Raw genomic sequence first — 26120 nt, forward strand, 5'->3', positions numbered from 1 at the left:
CAAAGTTGGCGCGTATTTTTTTTATCTCAGACGATCGAAACAGCTCTCTATAACGTGAAAATCGATCACGTTTTTTAAAAGTATTTTTTACTAGTTTCCTCAGACGCTGACTGTAACCGGTAAATTAATGAAATGTCATGTATGTAAACAATTGTTTTGTGTATATTGATTCCGGGCCTAATAATAAACAATAATAAATTGTCAACCCTTACGTCATACCAATGGATACCAATACAATCCTTTCACTTGCAATATTCCTCATTTCCCGTTTCAACTCCGCTAAAACAATCGACCGTTTCCGCCAATACAATAATACACAAGATTTGTCAGTTGGGCTTAGCATACCTCCCAGACAAGTGTCACCATTTGGTCGTCACTAAAGCCTATACCTGTAGGTGTCTTACACAATTATTGATGATCTAAGACCAATACTATTGGCAATAGGGAGCTGAAACGTACTTCCTTGACGTGGGGTGCCGTAGGGAACTTCGTCGTTAAGTTTATTTACCGTATCGATATTATGGATACGGACTACACATCTAGCCCAGTAAAGACACAAATCCGTGCGATGGAGATTCGATGTGCTCCGCCAAAACCTTCGCGTAAGTCCATGACGCTTGGGGCGAATACTCACTACACTACAGAAGCACCCGGTTCGAACTTAACTTTTAACAAAGTAACGTCTACGGACAAGAACTCCAAGAACAACGTCGTCACACACCCTGGTCGTCAACAGAGTCGCTATATAGATAGTAAAGAAGTGATTAAGTTGTCGGAAAAAAGCAATGATGTGGAATATAGCGACATTGAAGATGACGACAATGAAAAGGGCGAACGCGATAGTAATTACGAGATACCGATGTATAATGGTGACTACCACTCAACCTATATAGCAAGGGATGGAAGGAAGATGCGACAACGGCGGGAAAGACGCAGTTTTATTGCCAGGAAAATGAAGTGTGAACTGGATTTTAACAGTCAGACGATATTTAGAACGTGCATTGTTGTCTGTGTATTGTTATTGTTGTTAATTGTTACCTTTATAATATACGGCGTTGTTATGAAGAGGGGTAAGTACGATACACTATTGCTTTGACACCAACTTAAATAAAAAATAAATAAATAAATAAAATCCAAAACCGTCCGGCCCTATGACTTGCACTAAATACAATACATACTGTAATATTTAAATTTATAATTGCATCCTTTAGAGTCCTCGCATTGTTTATATTTATTAATTGTCACCATCTTTAAAAACGGATATTAAACAAAACGAAACTAGCAAATCAGCAATTTGATTGATCATTATCAACAATTACGACTAGAATATTATAGGCCCATGTACCTTTGCGCCAAAAAATGAATACAATAGACTTCACCGCAGCCGTGCAATGAATTACCTCACATTATGGTGAGCAGCTATGATCAATTCTACTAAACTTTACACTTTACATAAAACCAATCAAAATTCATTCCTCAGAATCGGCATAAAGTGCCGTTTTAATCCATTTGGCTGGGTACAGAGCCTTTAAAATTATTTCTATTAAAGCTGTTGTAGTAAAATAACTGAAGCCAAATACATGCATATTATTTCTCATGCCTTTTATACATGAAAGTCAACAATGCATTTCTATAACTAGTCAATTATTTCCTGAATAACGTATGTCGCCGCAGCCGGTAGATCGGTAGATCTGTCTAAAAAAAACGACCTTTATTGAACTCAGTTTTATCATGGGAAACCGTACTGCAATTGAGCATACCTTGGGCATTTGGATATACTCAGCTACCGGTATATCTTCCCGTCAATGGATTTTGGTATTGCTAGAAAATGTTAGCTTAAAGGGAAGCTCCGGGGTTGACATTTTTATTGTGTATTAAACTATTATAAAATATAAACGTTTGCAACAAAATTGATAATAACCTGGCTTATTCTTGGACGGAGGTTAAAAACAGAACTAAGCGTGAAGTAAGCCTTTTGTGCTCCTGACTTTGTTTTGGTATTGAGAGTTTTAAAGATACTTTTATACCTAACTTTCTCATTCAGCTCTACACAAAACCTTGACTTGACCTTTTTTTTTCTTGCAGCTTGCCCATTACCACTACCACCAGACTGTGCCGAGCTTCTTCGCCGGGATCCATTGACACCAAGTGGGGTATACTTCATTCGTCCACGAGTTTTAAATGAAGATGTTAAGGTCTATTGCGATATGGAAACAACCGGAGGAGGATGGACTGTCATTCAAAGACGCAAAGACGGCAGCCAAAACTTTGGCAGGGATTGGTTCGAATATAAACAAGGATTTGGTGACGTCAGTAGTGAATTCTGGCTTGGCAACGAGAAAATTCATTTTTTGACCTTACAAGGTCATTACGAGCTGCGCATTGATATGGAAGACGTCAGTAAAAAAACGTCTTTTGTTGAATACTCGTACTTCTGGCTGGGAAGCGAGACAAACTTTTACAGATTATATTACGAAAAATTTTTAGGTGGGGTAGGGGCAACAGATAGATTATCTATACATCGGGAGAACGCATTTTCAACGATGGATAGAGATCATGATTTAGCTCCGAGCTTAAACTGCGCTAAGTTCCACCACGGAGGGTGGTGGTATCATCAATGTAAGGACTCGAATTTAAATGGCAATTATTTCAAATCTGGAATGGCAACTGCTGATGACGGTGTCACGTGGGAGAATATCATGATAAATGGAACAATTAAATCACTGACATTTACGGAGATGAAAGTACGACCAGATATTTTCTAGAAATGACGAAAAGTATCTGGTAGCAAAATTTAAATCATTAAACGTGTCGGTAAAACATTCCATAGACACTCGATATTCTGCAGATCCGTTTTAAAGCATACCACACCTAACCTGGTCAGGTACGCATCTAACTTGGTTAAACGCCCCTAATCTGGTAAACCGCACTTAATCGATTGGTCAAATCATGGATTATTTAATCCATGGTCAAATACACAACATCTGGTCAAACGCACCTAGTCTGGTCAACCTTACCTGATCAAAAGATCTAACATGATCAAACGCACTTAAACTGGTCGAACGCACCTAGTCTGGTCAAACGCCTTAACCTGATCAAAAGATCTAACCTGATCAAACCCACTAAAACTGCTCAAACACGGTTTTGTTTAAGTGATCTTAGATATTTAACTGTTTGTAACCAACGTGATAAATTGTCTGCTGCAATATTTAAAGTATTTAAAAAAAATTAATATTTTATTAATATAACTATATCACTGTATAATACTAGTTTTTTTTGGTGCGATAAACATTAAAGGGTAATGTATATATTTGTTAGATACCGTAGTGTACATCAGAGGAGTAGGTCAAGCTCGATCCAGGATTTGTACAGTTAAGTGGGTAAGTGGGATCGTTTTTCCACAAAAGGAGAAAACTTGTCACAGGCTAGTTAGGCCTATTATTTACCATTAGGCCTTCTCACTTGTGGTATCTGATTGAAAAGGGCACTTCAGGCAAGGGGATTCGTTCGAAAACCCCTCCCATACACACACCCCGGCTACGGGCTTGTATGTTGAGCATTTTATTAAAGCTATTATAATGTTAAATGTTTTGTTTTCTTATTTTTTATGTATATATAAAGAAAATCGTCGTTCATGCTAAAACTGAATTGGCATGTACAATAACGGGGTTTAAGTATTTAATACTAAGCAATACGTTTATTTTCTATGGGTTCAAAATAATTCACTTTAACTTGTAATAAGAGCAATATGAGCCTATATGAATTTTATGTCTTATATTGAATATTGTCTTGTATTAACCAGAGTGACTCGACGGTTATTTCTCAGTGTTTGATTTGATTTGATTTGAATTTATTCGGAAGTACACAAATATACATTACAATTGGTAAACAAGAACAATTAAAACATACGGTAGTCTTCCATGGATAACCCAAAAAGCCGGTAAATATTATTCCAGCTTATTTCCATTGGGGTCCATTATATACATACAAACAATAAAATATTAAACCAGTAAAACAATAAAACATAGCATATAAAAGCATACTGTATAAAATTGATTATTAAAATAATATTACAAGTCATTCTTTAAAGTCATTTATTCATTCATGACGCGTTGCTAAATATTCCTTTACTTTAAAAGTGTTTGAAGTTAATTAAAAATGATATCGAGATTCTGAGTGTAGACCTATATTTTTTGTATTACTCAGGTTTTTTACATCATATTTAAATAAAAGCTAATACAAAAAGTACACTTCAGTCGTGATTTTTGACTATATTATTAATTTATTAGCATCTATCTGTAATCAAAGATCTTTGCTGCTGTGAATGAAATACCATCGATGAGGGCAGCATTGATGTCACAAGAATAATAAGAAACGGTCCAACGTGTGCACAAAAACGGACAGTAGTTCCATAAAATGTCACTTCGTCAAAACGGTGTTCTTGATAGTCTTGATGACTTGGGGTAATATTTTATTTGCTATTGTTTAATTTATATTTAGATTTTATTACATTTTTTCGCCTTATGTGTACCGCTTACACGCTGCTGAGCTAGGCCTAGTAGCTAAGCTAAGTTGAAGTTGATGACATGTAGTGTGAGGGGTCACTCCGCAATATTGTTCCAGTCCGAGTCACTTCGTCCCTTTTACGAAGCGTGACGTAAATTGAATCGCGACAGAAAACATTTATCTTAACATTTGACTTACATTTTTACTTAGACTAATATAGGAATTGAATTAACTATTTTTATCTAGACCTACAGTATTTACTTTTTTTTACATATTCAATTTGTGATCATGAATGATTTCGATGATGAATTCATAATCATATATTGTAATTAAATCTACCTACCACAGACAGTAATTCTAATATCGTGTCCATTAAACGACTTACATACATATACATATGATTATTGTAGTACTGTTTTCTTTCATGTAATACAACATTTTTGTTTTTAGTTACGATGGACCACTCATTGAAGAAGATGCATTTACACAAGCCCTTCGTTCTGGTTCAAGTTCTCCTGAGTTCACCAGCCTAGTGTCATGGATTGCAGGTCAACTCAAACTTATATGCCATCTAGAAGAATCTATAGCTCCAACTACAAGTAATGTGCTTTAAGCTCTATCTACACTCTATCAAACTTATGTGACAAAAATATGTGATGTGCCCATAATATGGACATGATAATGTCATATCACTACACCACATTTGGGTATCACCACCATATTTGGGGACATCACACTTTTTTTGTCGAACTAGTTTTATAGTGTAGACAGAGCTTTAGAATATAATTATATTATATACTATTGTATACTTTATTGTACAGAATTTATTTTGTAATATTTGTGTACGTTTTAATTATGAACTTTATCTTTTTATAAGGTGCTGAAGATTTAGAAATGTTTGAGATGGAAGTAAGCGGTTTTCTAAAAGAGATGCACTGCCCTCATGCTTGTCTTATAGAAGGCGACCTGCACGAACGCCTCGGTAATGAGGAAAATCGACTGAAACTTTTAGATTTCCTGACGACAGAATTACAGGCAGCGAAGATGATTGCGATGGATCCTTCTAATGTAAAAAATTCTGAAGAAAACGCAGAAGTAGGTGCATTTAAAATTTGGGGGGGGGGGGGGGGGTGGGGTTGAGGGTTGAAATGGAACTCAAAATTAAGGTTACCAGAAACATTCAGAAGAAATACAATTACATCAATCAGCCTGCTCACACAAGTATAATCTGTAGAATGTTCAGAACTTGTTTATTTCATAAATTGGAAAAAATAATAATAATAATATCCTGGATTTATATAGCACCTAATGTTATGAAACCTGAACATTATTACCCCAGTCATTTTTTTGGATCAAACACGTATGGAAACATACTCCCATAATGCAGCTAGTACTCAGCGCAAAGTTGTGTCTTGATCTAACCGGGTTCCCATTTATACACCTGGGTGGAGAGAGGCATACTTAAGTAAAGTATCTTGCCTAAGGATACAAGCAATGCGGTGAGAGTTGGATTTGAACCTCGATCTCACGATCAGTAGTCGAACGTCCAACACACTGCGCCACACGCCCTGTGTTGAACTATTTTAAGGATAAATACATATTTTTTATTTTGTCTATATTTCAGATTGGTTGGAATGAGTTTAGTAAATATCTTAAACGTATTTGTGTAGATCTTGCATTGTCTAAACCGCCTCCCAATGTTACAGAAGTTCAGTTGTTTAACAAGTTAGAATCACAGCTACGGTCAGTCATTAGCCAAGCCCCTGATGGACAACTTGGGAAACCCTTGATGAAGTTTTCTCTGAATATCAAGCAATGGGTAACATGTTTTTTACAAATATCTTTTAGACATTGCTGCTTTAAAATTCTTTTTTTAAAACATAGAAAAATACACTTTCAGGTATACTTTCCAGATTCCCTCCAATAATAACTGTACTGATAAAAATAAATTACTTGTTTATTTTTAGGGTGCATTGCAAGGAATAAACAACAAATTGAAGTTAGAATATCAACTAAGGAGACAAATGTTGTTAAAACGTTTGGATGTTACTGTTCAGTCTTTTTGCTGGTCAAACAAAATATCAGTAAGTATGTTGCACTTAATACCATCAATAGATTATCCTATAATTAATTGGAGACCACATGTCCTGTTATTAAATTACTGTACTTGTATGTGTAGATGTTATTTGTTGTTTATATTACATAGTGGAGATGTAGTTTAGTGGTTAATGTGCTTACCTTCCAATTCCAAGGTCCAGGGTTCAATCCTGACCTAGTGCCCAGGTTGTAAGTCACAACTCTTCAACTTCACTCCCTAATCCTCAAATGAGACTTCGTTTATAAGCATGATAAATTATAAAATAGTTTAACCAACCTATAATTGGCGAGTTGCTCGCTGTTGGATGCGTGTGAAATAAAAAAAATTAAAAAATTTAATCTCTTCAGTTTTTAAAATTGTATATTTCATTATCGCGCTGCTCCTTTAGCAGTTATAGTCAAGAGAATGGAATCGTTAGGTAGCGTATTGTTTACTATGGCTCACAAAATGGGTATTTGGGAACTGAGACTGGGCATGCTGAAGCCCCAAAGCATGTCTGGGAGAAGAGAGTCTATGAGACATGACGTCTAGTGTGTCAGACCTGTTATTTATCATTGAATAATGGTCAAATCCTTATTCTATGGTAAATAGTTTTGGCAAATGGTGTGTGTACACCCCAAAAAGTCAGGCGGCATTTTTTGTAAGAAATAATTCTTGTTTTTAACAGGGTAAAGAAGATCAATTCTCTCAAGCTTATCAACCAAAGAGAATGATACTGAAGGCTCAAAGTGATACGTCATTAGCCCATCTGTTAGCAGCAAGAGAAGGTAATGAACACTAGAACATTCTTTAAATGAAGAGGCTAGCCAGTATAAAGAATAAATAAAAATACATCAACCCAAGTTAGCTATAAACAAATGTCATGTGTTCTCCCAGAGGACCCAGAGTATAGTATAGTACTATGATAACCACCTTTTTGTCTCAAAAAAAGTACTAAGTGCACATGTACATGTGTACACTGGACTTATGGTTTATAGTCCTTATCCGAGAAGACTTGTTCTACCACTAGAACCATGGAGCGAGTGAGCCTCGAACCCTTTTCCGATGTTAAGGTGGTTCCACTGTCTTAACCTCTCGGCCACTCACTAAAAATGTGTCCATTTCATTTCAGATTTAACAATGCAGAATAGGACTAGTGATAAACGGGTTAGGACCAACACACAGACACCAATAACAAAAGTGCTCATGGGAAGGGTAAGTGACATTTTAAATAATTAAATGTCATTAATGACTAGTCCCGACAATAATGACTTCTATTGACGCTGACAGTGACATTTTAACTGTGTATACCAAAATTTCAGGTGGGAATATCAGCTATATTTAAAATTAAAACAATTATAATAGGCGCTATAAAAACATGTTATTAGCTATCATATATTACATTGCATCTATGCCCATTTAAAGCATGTTTACAACGGTTGAGCTAAGTTAATCATTTCTGTATGTGTTAATGTTTTAGGTACCAGATAGAGGAGGGCGCCCTCAAGAGGCTACACCACCACCCCCCGAGATGCCTGCATTTAAAAAGAGACAAGAAGGGGGTCAAGGAGGTATGTCATATTTAAATGTTTTTGTAATTTTTTTTTTATTTTTGTAGGTTGATTTAGTATTTTAATAATATGCAAATTTCTGTTATGAATATATTTACATTACAGGTGGTAGAGGAGGCCATGGGCGAGGTGGAGCAGGCAAGGTTCAAGGAGGTAAATAAATCAATTTCTTGGTTACTATAAATCAACAATATTTTCTTCAAATATAGACCAGATAATAATAGATTTTTTTTTTCAACTTTTCCGAAACAAGACTTTTATTGGGGTACTAAATTCTTGCCTGTGAATCTAATCCGAAAACTATATCTATGAGCGAAAACCAACAAGCCACGATTCACAGTAACAATGTTATATGAAATCTTTTAGGATGGAGTAGTGGGGGTGGACAGAGCTGGGATAGTGGTGGAGGAAGCAGTTGGAATCAAGGAGGAGGCGGCTACAAGGGGAAGGGACGGGGAGGCTACCAAGGGGGTAGAGGTGGGTACCAGAGAGGTGGCGGTGGATACCAAGGAGGTGGGGGTGGAAACCAAGGAGGTGGGGGTGGAAACCAAGGAGGTGGGGGTGGAAGTGGTTACCAAGGGGTTAGTGGAGGATACCAAGGGGGTAGTGGAGGTTATCAAGGAGGGCGTGGCAACAAGAGGAGAGGAGGGCGTGGTAGCTACAATTAACAATGCTGAAATATACAAGGTTATCAAGGAGGGTGTGGCAACAAGAGGAGACGAGGGCGTGGTGGCTACCATTAACAATGCTGAAATATACTAGTGTACTTAATAGAATGGCTGAAATCTATCTTTTTTTGCAATAGTATCTTATTCAGGTATAAATACAGTATATGCAGAGATTTGTGTAACACATTGATGTTGATTTCATTATAAATGTAAGGTGCCTTGAAAATACGTAGTACTTAATGTATTGTCCTTTTAAAGATGTCGTTCAAAAACATAAAAAAATAAAGATTAATGAAATCAGACTTGTAAAATGACAAAATAAATGGTTAAATTCGACCAAAAACCCATTGGATGGCAGATTTTTGGTCAAAGTGGAAAACTATTAGGTGTCATTAAAATGGCATATTCAACAACAGTATTTTTTCAGGGGGACAATACATCTTTAATCTGTCTAAAGTAGATCTTCATATATGTACTATTTATTATCATCATTTATTACTATCTTAGTTTGTGCTGATATTCAGTATTCAAGTATGATAAGAGGATGCGTAGTAACATATATTTACATTTAAATCACTGTTGCACTGTTGCGTACATTATGTAAAAATTAACTTAAGTACATTATCCAACAAATTGTCCCTTGAAAAGGCGTTGGCCGTAATGTTAAAATATATATTGCCTCTCTCATTTCATAGAAAAATTTTTCCTTTGTACGGGTGTCCCAATGGAGGGGTTCTAATAAGCCTATTGTTGCGATGCATTTAAGAAAACTTAATTTCTACTGAAGTGTATTTTAAAATGGTTTTAATTACTGTAATGCAAATTAAGCCTCTTTGAGTATGTATTTTCTTTGTGTGAATGTATTCTGTATGTATTTCAGGATCAAACAAACTATGTTACATTGATTTCTTAAAATAGATCTCTTTAGTGTGCTAAAATTCTAAACTAAGTAAATATTTACTTTTACTTTCACTGTTATTTTTGTCAAGGCCATTTCTATAGAAAAATTTATATTTAGATACAGTATACATTTTTCATACTATTATTTGCATTACCTATTATTTCCATCATACATGATGAATTTTAACTTTTAATGTCAAATAAGTTGACAGTTATCTACTATCATTATTTATTAATGCCAGAGTATGGCATGTGTGAGAAAAAATATTAATAAAAAAAAAAAATGTAATCCAAATACAGTATTGTATATTATTTTGTGTGTAGTCTTTAGTTTTGTTTATGCGACTCAACTTCAGCAGAATTCAATCATTTACATTTTTTTAACTGTGACTCTAAAATTAATGTAATATATTAATACTGTGTTATAAAATCAATGTAATGTCAATATTATACTATTAAATACTAATAGTATAATAAAAAACATAGATTTTATAACACAGTTATTACATTAATTTTATGAAAAAAACTTTTTCCTAACCTAAAACTAGAGGGCGTATGTCATGAATCAACAAAAAACAACATGGCGACAATGAAAGAAGCAGTGTCATTATACGAAGTGTTGAGTGCAGAATGGAGAAAGAAAAAGCCAAATCTAGACAAATGTGAAGGGATACTACAAAAGCTTAAGGTAGTGGGTACCTGGGTTGTGAATTAGGGGATATTTTCTCGTAATGTTATACCTGTATTCAAGCATTTTTACTTAGGCCTGGTCTCTTGGTCAAAAAGTAGAGATGCAAGTGTGAGGACCGCCGGGTCATGCATATTAATCTGCGCCCGATGTGGCCTAACTAGCCATAGGCTAGATTTGTTGGCATTTTTGTTTAGGTCAATGCATAACATTATATTGATAACACTGTTGGCATGTTAATGAAATAGGTCATAGCTGTCTGATCATTTCGGCCGCCGCTTATGAACGGCTAAAATTTTTTACTCACCATTATATTAGGCCTAACTAAGTAATAAATATAATTAAATCGATTATTTAAATCTTTTTTATTTACCATGTCCGTGCCCATAAATGCATTTCGGCCGCAAAATATACAGTATTGGCCTAGTTGTCTAGAGGCAGGTGAGGTATGCCTAGCTAGCTAGGCTAATCACATAATAATAATATGAAATATATCTTTAATATTTGATATGGAAAATGTTTTTCTTTTTATTGCAGATCTCTCTCATACAGTTATCATTCTTGCCAACGGATGAATGTAAACCATCAGAAAAAGAATTGATTATTGCTAGTAAGTTAATTTGCATTTTGCAAATTGTTTATCGAAAAAGGGGGAAAAGTATGACTCATGAGGTTTAATGATAACTTATTTTACAATAATTTACTATTTTAAATTTATTACTTTTCATTATTTTAGGAGGTATTCTAGAAATCGGTGTGCAGTGGAGCGTCCTCCGCGGTGATACAGCATCTTTTGAGCGTTATATGGCACAATTGAAGCCCTACTATTTTGACTATAAGTAAGTAACTATGGATATAGTAAAGAAAAATAAACAATTTTAACTGAAATAAATATACGAAAATTACCACCACCAATTGCTTATTGTAGATGTCTGTTAGCCATGTTCCTCAATTGTAGGGTGGGTGTCAAAAAGCTATGGGTGGTGAAAATCAAAATATAATGTCAGTGCTTTGTGTAGGTGTCCAGAGGTTTCTTAAATTAAACTGGTTGGAAGGGTTTAAAATAATCTTTTGACTGGGTGAAAGACTTTAAAAGTTGGGTTCACTCCTTCCCAACCACGACCCCTCTTCCCCCAACACAATACCATCCTCTTGCACTAGCATCTTTATTTTGTATTTTTTTTTTTTTTTAACTTTTAGAGATAAAATACCAGAGTCATCATACAAGTTACAACTTCTTGGCTTAAATCTGTTGTATCTCTTATCACAAAATAGACTTGCAGAATTTCATACAGTAAGTACACCGCTTGGAGTTTAGTACTGGCCTGGTGGGCTAATACTAGCCTAGTCTGGTGGGTTAGTAAGTTTAATCGCTAGTACTACCTAGCCTGGTGGGCTACAGTAGTACTACCTAGCCTGCAAAAACAATTATACTAAACTGTTTTTGAATAATTTTGCGAAACATAAAGAAACTTTTGCCAAAATATCTAACAATTCAGTAAAACATTTTAATAAGAAATTTAAATTTTGTTGTTTTCTTATATTTTATTAGGAGTTAGAATTGCTACCAGCTACAGAAATACTAAATAATATTTACATCAAGCACCCTGTTTCGATGGAACAGTACTTGATGGAAGGCAGTTATAATAAGGTATAAAGTATTTCTTTGTTTTTAATTATTTTCTATTTAAAAAATAATAATGAAATGCATTAGATTTATAATTGAAGTCAACACCACTAATATACATTAATAAAACAGGATTAACATATATCTTGGATCCACTAGGTGTTTCTTGCTAAAGGCAACGTACCAGCAGATAGCTACAATTTTTTCATTGACATTCTACTGGATACAATTCGACTAGAGATTGCTGCATGTGCTGTCAAGGCATATGAAAGAATTGCATTGACAGAAGCTACAAGACTTCTATTCTTCAAATCAGTGAAGGAAGCAAAAGAATTTGGCCAGGCTGTAAGTTAATACTATTTATTGGATATCTCCAGGGTTTTCGTGGGTTGTTTGTATTCTCAACAGCTTCCCACAGCTTAAGACCAACTCAGACAGCATCGTACGACGAAACTTCTTGACTCGTGTGGTGAGTTGAATCCCGACGAGACGAGTCATCTTGAGATAGCATCTGCCGTAGTTTCTAGGTCGTTGGGAGAACTTTAATCATGTTTATTTTCGTCTGCAAAAATGCACAGCATTCCAAAAGATACCTAGTTTTATGTTTAATGAGGACACTATGCCTACATTTATTTACCAGTCCAATGATGTAGATAATGTGCCCTAGTAGAATGCTAGGCTATTTCCTATATCACATTTCTGTCTCTCCTTTTTTTAGCAAAACTGGAATTTAAAAGATGATGGTTATTTATACTTTACTAACGACGAGGAAAAGGCTGAAGAGGTGATACCGGCACACGAACTGGCAGAACAAACGATAGAGTATGCACGCGAATTAGAAATGATTGTATAAGGTGGACTAGTATTCATTATTTTGCACTTTATTTGAACATTTAAGGAAGCACTAATTGATTAAAACACTCTGATGAAATATTAGTGCCTGTTACATCATTTCAACTTTGTTGAAATCAGTATATTTATGTATACGTCATTGCTGTCTAATATGACCAAATAACAAGATGAAAAAGTAAAAGGGTTGTGTTTTTTAAAGGACTATTGTAGAGTTTTTTAAAAAGCACTGAAAATATCAGAATTAATGATAATGCGAGTGTGTAGTATCATTAATATGGAAATATAAGATGGTCAAAATATCAGAATCATTTGCTTATAAACAGGATGATTTAGTCAATAAATGTATAAAATACACTTCTCAAAATTATAGGTACAATTATGCCATAATACAGGGGCATTATTTAAAGATTACAACATTTCGACTCTTTTTAATTTTGATATAACTGGTTACTAAGTCTCTATAAGAAAGTGTGATATGACAATATTATCGCATAATAATTGAATTTAGAATGTTTTCCACATTTTGACCCTTTTATTTTTTTACATAACTGCTTACTATGATTATTTGAGGGTGATACGACAATACTTACTTAAGGTCTATAACATGATGATAATGAAATATATGTGCATACAGTATATAGCAATATTATTGCATAATAATAGTTGTTTAAAAAGTGCATATTTTGGACATTTTTCGAAAAAACTATAGTACAGGAATTTTTTCGAAAAATTGCAAAATTCCTACCTTTTTAAATTTTTGACATAAATGGTTACTGAAGGTCTTTAAGATAATTATAGCACAATATATGCACATATATAGCCATATTATTGCATAATAATAGTATTACTATTATTATAGTATAAGGATTTTTTCGAAAAATGGCCAATTTTCGACCCTTTTATATGGTTACTATAGCATAATAAACATGCGCAGAGTCGAATAATGCATTCTGCGCATGTCAATTGTGCTATAGTAACCAGTTTTATCGAAAAATGAAAAGGTCGAAAATTTGACATTTTTTGAAAAAATCCCTGTAAGGGAAATTTTCGAAAAATGGCTAATTTTCGACCCTTTTATTTTGTGACACAAATGGTTACTATAGCATAATAAACATGCGCAGAGTCGAATAATGGGTTCTGCGCATGTCAATTGTGCTATAGTAACCACTTTTGACATAAATGGTTACATAGCATAATAAACATGCGCAGAGTCGAATAATGCATTCTGCGCATGTCAATTGTGCTATAGTAACCAGTTTTATCGAAAAATGAAAAGGTCGAAAATTTGACATTTTTTGAAAAAATCCCTGTACTATAGTAAGGGAAATTTTCGAAAAATGGCTAATTTTCGACCCTTTTATTTTGTGACACAAATGGTTACTATAGCATAATAAACATGCGCAGAGTCGAATAATGGGTTCTGCGCATGTCAATTGTGCTATATAGTAACCACTTTTGACATAAATGGTTACTATAGCATAATAAACATGCGCAGAGTCGAATAATGGGTTCTGCGCATGTCAATTGTGCTATAGTAACCAGTTTTATCGAAAAATAAAAAGGTCGAAAATTTGCCTTTTTTTTGAAAAAATCCCTGTACTATTATAGTACAGGGAAATGTTCGAAAAATAGCCAATTTCGACCCTTTTATTTTTTAACATAAATGGTTACTATAGCATAATAAACATGCGCAGAGTCGAATAATGGGTTCTGCGCATGTCAATTGTGCTATAGTAACCACTTTTAACATGAATGGTTACTATAGCATAATAAACATGCGCAGAGTCGAATAATGGGTTCTGCGCATGTCAATTGTGCTATAGTAACCAGTTTTATCGAAAAATAAAAAGGTCGAAAATTTGCCATTTTTTGAAAAAAATCCCTGTACTATAGTACAGGGAAATTTTCGAAAAATTGCAAATATTCGACCCTTTTATTTTTTAACATAAATGGTTACTATAGCATAATAAACATGCGCAGAGTCGAATAATGGGTTCTGCGCATGTCAATTGTGCTATAGTAACCAGTTTTATCGAAAAATAAAAAGGTCGAAAATTTGCCTTTTTTTTGAAAAAATCCCTGTACTATAGTAAGGGAAATGTTCGAAAAATAGCCAATTTTCGACCCTTTTATTTTGTGACACAAATGGTTACTATAGCATAATAAACATGCGCAGAGTCGAATAATGCGTTCTGCGCATGTCAATTGTGCTATAGTAACCAGTTTTACTAAAAAATAAAAAGGTCGAAAATTTGCCATTTTTTGAAAAAATCCCTGTACTATAGTAAGGGAAATTTTCGAAAAATAGCCAGTTTTCGACCCTTTTATTTTTTGACGTAAATGATTACCATAGCATAATAAACATGCGCATGTCAATTGTGCTATAGTAACCAGTTTTATCGAAAAATAAAAAGGCCGAAAATTTGCCATTTTAAAAAAAAATCCCTGTACTATAGTAAGGGAAATTTTCGAAAAATGGCTAATTTCCGGCCTTTTATTTGTTGACATAAATGGTTACTATAGCATAATAAACATGCGCAGAGTCGAATAATGGGTTCTGCGCATGTCAATTGTGCTATAGTAACCAGTTTTATCGAAAATTAAAAAGGTCAAAAATTTGCTATTTTTAAAAAAAATCCCTGTACTATAGTACAGGGAAATGTTCGAAAAATAGCCAATTTCGACCCTTTTATTTTTTGACATAAATGATTACTATAGCATAATAAACATGCGCAGAGTCGAATAATGAGTTCTGCGCATGTCAATTGTGCTATAGTAACCACTTTTAACATGAATGGTTACTATAGCATAATAAACATGCGCAGAGTCGAATAATGCGTTCTGCGCATGTCAATTGTGCTATAGTAACCAGTTTTATCGAAAAATAAAAAGGTCGAAAATTTGCCATTTTTTGAAAAAAATCCCTGTACTATAGTACAGGGAAATTTTCGAAAAATTGCAAATATTCGACCCTTTTATTTTTTAACATAAATGGTTACTATAGCATAATAAACATGCGCAGAGAAGAATAATGCGTTCTGCGCATGTCAATTGTGTTATAGCAACCAGTTTTATAAAAAAATAAAAAGGTCAAAAATTTGCCATTTTTTGGAAAAAATCCCTATACTATAGTAAGGGAAATTTTCGAAAAATAGCCAATTTTCGACCCTTTTATTTTTTGACGTAAATGATTACCATAGCTTAATAAACATGCGCAGAGTCGAATAATGCGTTCTGCGCATGTCAATTGTGCTATAGTAACCAGTTTTATCGAAAAATAAAAAGGTCGAAAATTTGCCATTTTAAAAAAAAATCCATGTACTATAGTAAGGGAAATTTTCGAAAAATGGCTAATTTCCGCCCTTTTATTTGTTGACATAAATGGTTACTATAGCATAATAAACATGCGCAGAGTCGAATAATGGGTTCTGCGCATGTCAATTGTGCTATAGTAACCAGTTTTATCGAAAAATAAAAAGGTCGAAAATTTGCCATTTTTTGAAAAAAATCCCTGTACTATAGTACAGGGAAATTTTCGAAAAATGGCCAATATTCGACCCTTTTATTTTTTAACATAAATGGTTACTATAGCATAATAAACATGCGCAGAGAAGAATAATGCGTTCTGCGCATGTCAATTGTGCTATAGTAACCACTTTTAACATGAATGGTTACTATAGCATAATAAACATGCGCAGAGTCGAATAATGCGTTCTGCGCATGTCAATTGTGCTATAGTAACCAGTTTTATCGAAAAATAAAAAGGTCGAAAATTTGCCATTTTTTGAAAAAAATCCCTGTACTATAGTACAGGGAAATTTTCGAAAAATTGCAAATATTCGACCCTTTTATTTTTTAACATAAATGGTTACTATAGCATAATAAACATGCGCAGAGAAGAATAATGCGTTCTGCGCATGTCAATTGTGTTATAGCAACCAGTTTTATAAAAAAATAAAAAGGTCAAAAATTTGCCATTTTTTGGAAAAAATCCCTATACTATAGTAAGGGAAATTTTCGAAAAATAGCCAATTTTCGACCCTTTTATTTTTTGACGTAAATGATTACCATAGCATAATAAACATGCGCAGAGTCGAATAATGCGTTCTGCGCATGTCAATTGTGCTATAGTAACCAGTTTTATCGAAAAATAAAAAGGTCGAAAATTTGCCATTTAAAAAAAAAATCCCTGTACTATAGTAAGGGAAATTTTCGAAAAATGGCTAATTTCCGCCCTTTTATTTGTTGACATAAATGGTTACTATAGCATAATAAACATGCGCAGAGTCGAATAATGGGTTCTGCGCATGTCAATTGTGCTATAGTAACCAGTTTTATCGAAAAATAAAAAGGTCGAAAATTTGCCATTTTTTGAAAAAAATCCCTGTACTATAGTAAGGGAAATTTTCGAAAAATAGCCAATTTTCGACCCTTTTATTTTTTAACATAAATGGTTACTATAGCATAATAAACATGCGCAGAGTCGAATAATGCGTTCTGCGCATGTCAATCGTGCTATAGTAACCAGTTTTATCGAAAAATAAAAAGGTCGAAAATTTGCCATTTTTTAAAAAAATCCCTGCGCAAAGGGTACAGCTCAATCTTCTCATTCGGAAAGGTAAAGAACGCAAAAAGAAATGGACAAGAAATGGACAGAGCCATGTGGGGTCATTAAAACTGAATTGGACTGGGTCATTAGATAATGAGGAAACGGGACAATTGGCCAATGGGGCCCAAGAATCTAGGAGGTTGTTTTGAATACCGGCATACTAAAAACTGTCAATTTTAGGGGTTTATCACATGATCGATGTATTAAATGATATTAAATAATAGAATAATAAGACTTTAATTTTATGTTAAAAGTTGAGAAAGTCGACATTGTTTTATCCAATTTTCGAAACAAAATCCTTGTACTATAGTACATGAATTTTGTTTTTTAAAAAACGGTAAATTCGACTACAATATGTGTGCTGTATTAGTTATTAATTAACTAGTTAAAAAACCCACCCTGACTTCTAATTGGCCAACAATATTCCAAGTAGTTTGATATTAAGTTAGCCTTTTTCAAAAATTGAGACAAAATTACCGTTAACTTTGTCTGGGGCTTTTTTTCTAGGCCACATGGTACCATATGATATGTGTAACTGTCAGAGGAGTAACTAAAGGTTACTGGATGATAACCTCTATAGTATGAGTTATTATCACAATATATTATTAGAATTGGTGGAAGGAATTATTTGATTCACATTAAAATGAATTGTAGTGGAATTGCTCTTGAAATAAATATAAAATATTTGAGAATTTACACTGCTAAGGAAATACTCTTGACAAGAATATAGAAGTCACCATTTAATGTACACTCAACTGCAAAAAGTTTCCCCTCTGCTTTTTTTGTAAGGGCTTGGGACCTTCAAATACAAAGTGCAATGAATGATATAATGTAAATTATAATGTAATAATTAAAACTGAATATAATTTATAAAAATTACAAAATAATTTACAACATTAATCATTGCTCTTTGGATTTGGCAGCATTAAAAACTTTTTTTTTTTTAATTATTATTAAAAAAAAATTGAAGATATATGAAAGAGTATAAAAAGTCTATCCATGGCTACAAAAATCATTTGGAATCATTCTTGTTGCTGCTTTTTTTTCCGCTCTTGACGAAGGCGACGGATGGCAACCATAGTCGATTTCCATTCTTCAAAAGTCACATCAGATGTTGCAGCACAATACCAATTTCCATAGTACTGAGTGTGGTTCTTATTTAACCTTGGTTGCTTACACTTTGAGCACACAATCGCAGACGTTCTTGGTTTGTATATTTTGATCGGTTTCCCTTCCGATATGTCTCTAGCCACTCGTTTTCTGTACAAGAGGGTAGTTCTAGGAATACGAGTACTGCTAGCCTCAGGGACTGATGGTGGTGGTTTTGCTATCTCGCCTGGAACTGGGATCGACTGTCTGTTTCCTAAATAGGCTAGGCCGGAAGTGTTTTTTGGTAGGACAAATGTGAAAGATGGAGCGCTTGTATGAACGTTTAGCACCGCTGGCTTGGTTAAAGGTTCAAGTAGGGTTTTATCAGAGACAAGTTTGGGTACTGTTGCTGAGATGCCAGATTCCAACACTTGCCGCTCTTGCTTCTTTGATGTTCTGTTGTACCTGTTGTAAATAAATCAAACACAGTATTTAAAAACTTGAATGTATTTACTGTAGTGTAAAATAACAGTAATAACAAGTTAAAACTCACCACTGGATGAGTGTCGTACGATTTATCTCCATCAACTGAAGCTTAGCAAACAACATCAGGTGTCCATTCGATAGCACTTTCCGACGAATGTTCTTGTAGCCTTTGGTAATGAGCGGCCAGCGCTGGAAACGTTTACCTTCGATAGATACGGTAGATGGATACGCTTCACACAGTTTGGTAATAATGCACTCCATATATCGATTGCAGTCCGGCCACTGAGCTGGTCCGGTGTTCTGACCTAAGAAGCATCTTTTTAAAAAAAAACAACAAAGAAACGAGTTAGATTTAAGACTCATCATGCAACAAAGTGAAAAACGCTGGAAACTGCCTTACCGTCGAGTGCTTTCAACACCAGGTATTACGGAAGTAGTTTTACTTTTCTTGAACCTGCCTTTCGTCAAGTAATCTTGATGCCGTGCTTTGCGCTTAATGGTTTTGTCATAAGCATCCAGGTTGTTCCACAACTTTGCGACATGTTCAGCATGACTTTGACTTATCACTCCACTGTCTTCCTTAAACTGCATAAGGTAGTCTGCCAGGGCTTCAACTTTGGCGTAGCCTGGAATGTTGTCCGGTCCAGTGGAATCCTCAAGTTCCTAAATTGTAAAATATGAAAACAAAATAAATTATTAGACTCGTGCATTGTATTTCAAAACAGAAACAAAATTTGTGAGGTAGAAGCTAATAATACAAATTTAACTCACTGTGTCAATAAGGGCTGCTTTTCCTTCACCATCATCATCATTACCGTCACATAAAGGCAAGGGCTCCAGCTGGGGTGGTGAGATTTCTTTAGCATTTCGAGGTTTAAAACAACGCTTAGGTGGTTTGTAGTCAGGTTGAGTCTTGTCATCATAACCTTCATCAACATCAAAAGTGTAAATTTCTTCATCAAAGTCTTCATCATTAATGGTATCTGTTTTGACAGGAAATTGAGTTTCGAGTACTTTGTTCGACTGGCTATACAGGTACTCCACTCCGATGAGTTCTCCAGTGTACTTGTTTGGAATGATAAAACTTTTGTACACTTTTTTGCCAATCACTTGCTCTGCCAGTATGTTGAGAGCATGCTGATGCAGTCCACTATATGTACTGGAGATGGGTGCTCCAGACTGGGTAGCAGCTAGTGCACGGTTTGCATTCCATCGAACAAGTCCTTCCATCAGGTAAGCTTGGAAATGTAAGTCGCTAGCACGCTCACCTGAGAAAAAAATAAAACATCCATAATTATGAAATTATACAAAAATCAGTAGATAGGTTTGAAGATTTGGTAGATACCAAATAAAAAGTAATACTGTACCTGGAATAAACCTGTTAAGGTGAAGGTGAAACGATTCCAAAGAAGTGGAGCCTCTTGCGCAACGATAAACTGGCAAGGTAACTCCACCCTTAAGCATCTCGCTGGTTTTTGTGTAGAGCGGGATGCCTTCTGGATCCTGGATGCAGGCGATGTGTCGCTCTTGTGAGCTCCAGATATCCCAGGTCTGTTCGGAGTCTAAGAGTGGGACGCCCATTGTGTCACGGCCTTCTTCACCATCGAGGGAAGTCAGGAGCTCTCGGATTAGGTCGGCAGTCTCGCGGGTCCCTCGTGTTGTCCTGCGACAATGTAAAGCATACTCCTTCTTGCTGATGTTTTTCAATATGATGTCGTCTGTTGGGTTGGAATGCTTCTTGCTTGCAATGAGCTGTTCACGCTTGGCGAGCTTCAGACGTTCAACATCGTCAGCGCTCCACTCAAAAATGCAAGCGGAAAGACGTTTGAGAAAGATCGGATACAACTGATGTGATTCTGTTGAACAAGCTGCAGCAATTCTCCTCATGAAGTGCCAGATGTCCAGGCGAATTTGCATGTCAGGCCAGGCGCTGAACATCTTCCTTATGCTTGAATGACCGCAGCAGTCACGATCGACGTAGAGAATATCGGGAGGAGGTACGCCTGCCGAAGCATATCGGTTAATGATACCGTTTGTCATGTTGTTTAGGCCACATCCTTCTGCAGCAGTCAGGACTGTAATGAGCACCTGGCCGTGCTCATTTCCAACGTTTGTTGCCCATGCTCCTGTTCCACATGCACGACCGGCTAGCTTCCTTACAATCTGCAAAAAAAATATAATAATTATTAGGAAGAAAGCTTCCCGACAATCTGCAAAAAAAAATTTAAATAATTAAAAGCAAATTGCAGAAATTACTTACCCTTTTGGTCGAGTCAATCTTCAACACTCTTCCGAACGTCGATGTGATAGAAGCCTTGAGTTCGTCGATTCTTCCCATTACTTCGTTGCAGTAGATGGTGAGGAACCATTGGACAGTGGGAACAGGAATCATTTTAGACACCTCATCAAATTTAGAAGCAGCAATGACATAATCATCATGAGAACCACAGAACTTCTTGCAATTTTCTAAGTAGAGAGCCACTCTCTCATTCCACCGCCTTGTGTGTTGTTCTAAGACTTGTTGGCGAAGCTGTGATGGACTGTTCCCGAGACCACGGTACTTTAGAAGCTGCAGGACCCGGTTGTCGCAGGCCAAGTGATACGAAAGTACAACAGGAAACTGAAGGCGATGCGCTAAATCAAGTTGCTTTAAAATGTTTTCACTCCAGCCAATTTGTCTTTGTTGGCAGTTAGAGCACCTCAGTTGTTCTGTTGCAAGAAAGTAGTGGCAGTCTAAATCCAGGACTGGACGAACGATTCCATGGAGGCCGCCTGATGTTAGTGGATAGCTCTTGCATTCTGGCCGAGGGCAGACCAGCTTGACCTGCCAAGTCTTGCGGGGCAACCAAAGAAGAAGACGATGACCGAAGTAACTGTTGGCCATGGGTATGTTTTTGTTGAGCGGATCCGGTTGAGGTGGATAATACCAAAGTTGTTTGAGTTTAGTTGAATCCAACTCTGCGGTCCCTTTCTTCGATTTCTTGAATAAGGTTTTTGAAATCCACTGTTGATCAATCTCGGGCAAGTTCTTCTTCCATTTATCTGGTATGAGACAATCTGCAAGAAAAACCAAGACAAAATTGTATAATTAATTAAACTACATTATGTAATTTTCATTTTCTAGTTTTAAACATCAAACAAAATAATTAAAATTACATGAAATAAACTACCTTCACTATGTTTGATAGTTTCTGTAGTGGATGGCATAGTACTAACAGATTCATAAGATGTATTTGGTTGAGCTGCAAGACGGAAAATTAAAGAATATTTAGCAGTAAACTACTTTCATTCGCTATCTACAGTATGCTAGAAAGCAATATATTTAAACAACACGATTTTATGATTGAGTATAAATGAATGCATAAAAAAAACCTAAACCCAGCAAACCTACTAAAAATGCAAAACCTCGAATTATTAATTTAAAAAATGCACAAAAAACACAAAATATGAAATAAGTCTTACCTGGTGCATATGAGGTTGATGGCTGCAAAGAAGCATCAAAGACATCAGTACCAGAAAGTGTTTCATCTGTGACATCCTTAACCTTTTGTAGCTCAATACCAACAGGTATGTACGATGTCTGTCTAGTTGGGCATTTCCTGAGGCGTTTTATTTCTTTCATTGCTATGGCTTCTTTGCCTTCTGGGAAAGACTCCAAGTACCTCTTAAAGTTGAATTTGTTGATATTAAGTGAACTTGTACTTGGAATTTCATTAGCCATTTTAATTACAAAACATACTGCATATTCCAGTACATTTTCGACCATCCACTTGAATGTTTGTCCACTGTATTTACCATGCTGAAACCTGTAGCAGCCCAACACATCACATTCATCTTTGGTGTTTCCACCCAGCCTGCACACCTCCTTCAAGGCATCTTGGCGTACATCATCAGGAGTTAGACACTTGCCAGTTGGTCGTTTTCTCAAGCTGTTAAATACTACAGCAGCAGATGTATCTTCAAGAATTAAGGCACCCTCTTCACTGCGCCGAAAAGTTGGTCTTAACATACTGTACTGTCTATTGAACACCTGCAAAACTAAAAAAACTGATCAAAGGCAAAAATATATGTAAGTAAAGTATGTGATAAAAGAAAATGTTACCCGTATAATGCCACTGTGCACCGTGCAGTTGTAGTAAATGGCTGTAAATAAAGGAAAATCAAATCTAAATAAAATATCTGTGGGTTAAAATTTCTCAAGTAATAATTAATAGTAGACCAAGACTTTAAATGTAAAATATTAATAAAATGAATCACATAGCATTAAAACATATCTACTAAGAACAAACTATTTTATCTAAATTAAATTAAGAAAATATTACATATGAATAATTATGTTTTTTTTTCAATTAACAAAACTATATAAAGAATTACAACATAAATTAGAGTAAATTGAATAATCTTTGTTTATTAAACAGTGTATGTATTAACTCTTTGATCCCTGAGCACTTCCTTTAATGCAATCAAATTATTTGAGAATCTTATCTAAATCCACAAATACAGTTGATTGCCTAATTAAACGAATGCTTTAGATCAAAGAGTAGAAGCCTACACTTAATTAAACAATCATTATAATAAAAGTTAAATTGTTTATCTATCAATTAGAAGGCTTAGTCTGTTTCCCATGGATGCTATTCTGATACAGCACACATTTAGTTTTTTATAGTTTAAAATTATGTTAGGCCTAAAATCTATTACAGGCTACATAGGCTAGTCTAACTAGTAGTAGGATTGTTAAAATATTAAATAAATTAAACTTTGAAGAATAGCTTACTTTAAACTAAATCGATAAATACTAATCTAAGCCTAGGCCTAGTCTATCTAACTACCCGTAGTAGATAAGTTTTGAAGAAAAAAAATAACAGGGAGCCTTAAGTAAGTATAGCATCTTACTAGGGCCTATAGCCCTTGCAGGCCCATGGTTTGACTTACAATTCATGGCAACCAAAAAAGTCTTTCTATCTAGCCTAGCCTAGGCGGCCTATATAGTAAATACATTAATTAAAGTAAGTGTCGAGTGACACTATATCTAAACCCTAACTAACCTATAAAGGCATGCGTTATTGTTAATACTTTATGAAATATATGTAGGCCTATTGGTAATTAGGGGGGGAAGTAATAATAGCAAATGCATTTTACCCCACAGAGCAGACCGCCAACAAGAATTAGCGTCGACCGCGGGGCTGGCACCCATACAAACACATTTGCTAGGCCATAGTCACGGCCTAGGCCAAACAAGTTATCAACACTTTAAATGCATGAAATCAATTTCGCTCTTACCTTTAATGCAAGTACACGTTCGAGTTGAATACAGCTACTACCAGAATTCGCCTTGAAATTAATAATAATAATAATAAGTCTAGAGGATTTGTAAAAAGATGTTGTCGCATGTAAATCTGGACAAAATCTCATCATTGTTTGTGTTGTGAAAAACTTGTGGAAGTCAGATATTAATTACGTCACTTTTCAGTGTTCTGATTGGTCAAAATGACGACATTTGGAACACTTTTCTAAGGCTCTGCTTACGTCACTTTTCAGTGCTCTGATTGTTCAACTTTTGGAACGCTTTCCGCTGCTCTGATTGGTCAATCAGTTGTTCAATTCATTGTCCAATTCTACAGCACACATTGGGTTATTTGTATACTATAGTAAGGGAAATTTTCGAAAAATGGCTAATTTCCGCCCTTTTATTTGTTGACATAAATGGTTACTATAGCATAATAAACATGCGCAGAGTCGAATAATGGGTTCTGCGCATGTCAATTGTGCTATAGTAACCAGTTTTATCGAAAAATAAAAAGGTCGAAAATTTGCCAATTTTTGAAAAAATCCCTGTACTATAGTAAGGGAAATTTTCGAAAAATGGCTAATTTTCGACCCTATTATTTTTTGACATAAATGGTTACTATAGCATAATAAACATGCGCAGAGTCGAATAATGGGTTCTGCGCATGTCAATTGTGCTATAGTAACCAGTTTTATCGAAAAATAAAAAGGTCGAAAATTTGCCATTTTTTGAAAAAATCCCTATACTATAGTAAGGGAAATTTTCGAAAAATAGCCAATTTTTGACCCTTTTATTTTTTGACGTAAATGATTACTATAGCATAATAAACATGCGCAGAGTCGAATAATGCGTTATGCGCATGTCAATTGTGCTATAGTAACCAGTTTTATCGAAAAATAAAAAGGTCGAAAATTTGCCATTTTTTAAAAAAATCCCTGTACTATAGTAAGGGAAATTTTCGAAAAATAGCCAATTTTTTACCCTTTTATTTTTTGACGTAAATGATTACTATAGCATAATAAACATGCGCAGAGTCGAATAATGCGTTATGCGCATGTCAATTGTGCTATAGTAACCAGTTTTCTCGAAAAATAAAAAGGTCGAAAATTTGCCATTTTTAAAAAAAATCCCTGTACTATAGTACAGGGAAATGTTCGAAAAATAGCCAATTTTGGACCCCTTTATTTTTTGACATAAATGATTACTATAGCATAATAAACATGCGCAGAGTCGAATAATGAGTTCTGCGCATGTGAATTGTGCTATAGTAACCAGTTTTATCGAAAAATAAAAAGGTCGAAAATTTGACATTTTTTGAAAAAATCCCTGTACTATAGTAAGGGAAATTTTCGAAAAATGGCTAATTTTCGACCCTTTTATTTTTTGACATAAATGATTACTATAGCATAATAAACATGCGCAGAGTCGAATAATGGGTTCTGCGCATGTCAATTGTGCTATAGTAACCAGTTTTATCGAAAAATAAAAAGGTCGAAAATTTGCCATTTTTTGAAAAAATCCCTATACTATAGTAAGGGAAATTTTCGAAAAATAGCCAATTTTTGACCCTTTTATTTTTTGACGTAAATGATTACTATAGCATAATAAACATGCGCAGAGTCGAATAATGCGTTATGCGCATGTCAATTGTGCTATAGTAACCAGTTTTATCGAAAAATAAAAGGGTCGAAAATTTGCCATTTTTTAAAAAAATCCCTGTACTATAGTAAGGGAAATTTTCGAAAAATAGCCAATTTTTT

General features: G+C 34.9%; 4 protein-coding genes across 4 annotated transcripts; 3 read left to right on the forward strand and 1 right to left on the reverse strand.

Annotated features, from left to right (window-relative positions):
• Nucleotides 1-196: 196 nt before the first annotated feature.
• LOC144852744 (ficolin-2-like) lies at nucleotides 197-2969 on the forward strand. The gene is made up of 2 exons (XM_078710708.1): nucleotides 197-1070; nucleotides 2086-2969. Exons 1-2 carry the CDS (start codon nucleotides 521-523, stop codon nucleotides 2763-2765), a joined length of 1230 nt encoding a protein of 409 aa, XP_078566834.1. The 5' UTR covers nucleotides 197-520; the 3' UTR covers nucleotides 2766-2969.
• A 1373-nt stretch (nucleotides 2970-4342) lies between these two features.
• On the forward strand, nucleotides 4343-9890 carry LOC144852792 (protein FAM98A-like). Its single transcript, XM_078710769.1, has 10 exons — nucleotides 4343-4463; nucleotides 4957-5105; nucleotides 5384-5601; nucleotides 6131-6325; nucleotides 6474-6590; nucleotides 7272-7371; nucleotides 7716-7798; nucleotides 8064-8154; nucleotides 8260-8307; nucleotides 8521-9890. Exons 1-10 carry the CDS (start codon nucleotides 4417-4419, stop codon nucleotides 8820-8822), a joined length of 1350 nt encoding a protein of 449 aa, XP_078566895.1. The 5' UTR covers nucleotides 4343-4416; the 3' UTR covers nucleotides 8823-9890.
• Nucleotides 9891-10284: 394 nt separating this feature from the next.
• On the forward strand, nucleotides 10285-13087 carry LOC144851769 (26S proteasome non-ATPase regulatory subunit 8-like). Its single transcript, XM_078709375.1, has 7 exons — nucleotides 10285-10410; nucleotides 10948-11020; nucleotides 11147-11249; nucleotides 11611-11704; nucleotides 11963-12061; nucleotides 12197-12382; nucleotides 12756-13087. Exons 1-7 carry the CDS (start codon nucleotides 10303-10305, stop codon nucleotides 12888-12890), a joined length of 798 nt encoding a protein of 265 aa, XP_078565501.1. The 5' UTR covers nucleotides 10285-10302; the 3' UTR covers nucleotides 12891-13087.
• Nucleotides 13088-18470: 5383 nt separating this feature from the next.
• Nucleotides 18471-24512, reverse strand: LOC144852791 (uncharacterized). Its single transcript, XM_078710768.1, has 9 exons — nucleotides 24354-24512; nucleotides 22536-23216; nucleotides 22244-22315; nucleotides 21334-22130; nucleotides 20441-21236; nucleotides 19845-20341; nucleotides 19474-19736; nucleotides 19141-19389; nucleotides 18471-19052 (listed from the first exon to the last, which is right to left on the reverse strand). Exons 2-9 carry the CDS (start codon nucleotides 23080-23082, stop codon nucleotides 18521-18523), a joined length of 3753 nt encoding a protein of 1250 aa, XP_078566894.1. The 5' UTR covers nucleotides 23083-23216; nucleotides 24354-24512; the 3' UTR covers nucleotides 18471-18520.
• Nucleotides 24513-26120: the final 1608 nt, after the last annotated feature.

This window comes from Antedon bifida, chromosome 9 (assembly GCF_963402885.1).
Source record: "Antedon bifida chromosome 9, ecAntBifi1.1, whole genome shotgun sequence".
In the NCBI taxonomy this organism is placed as follows: Eukaryota; Metazoa; Echinodermata; class Crinoidea; order Comatulida; family Antedonidae; genus Antedon; species Antedon bifida.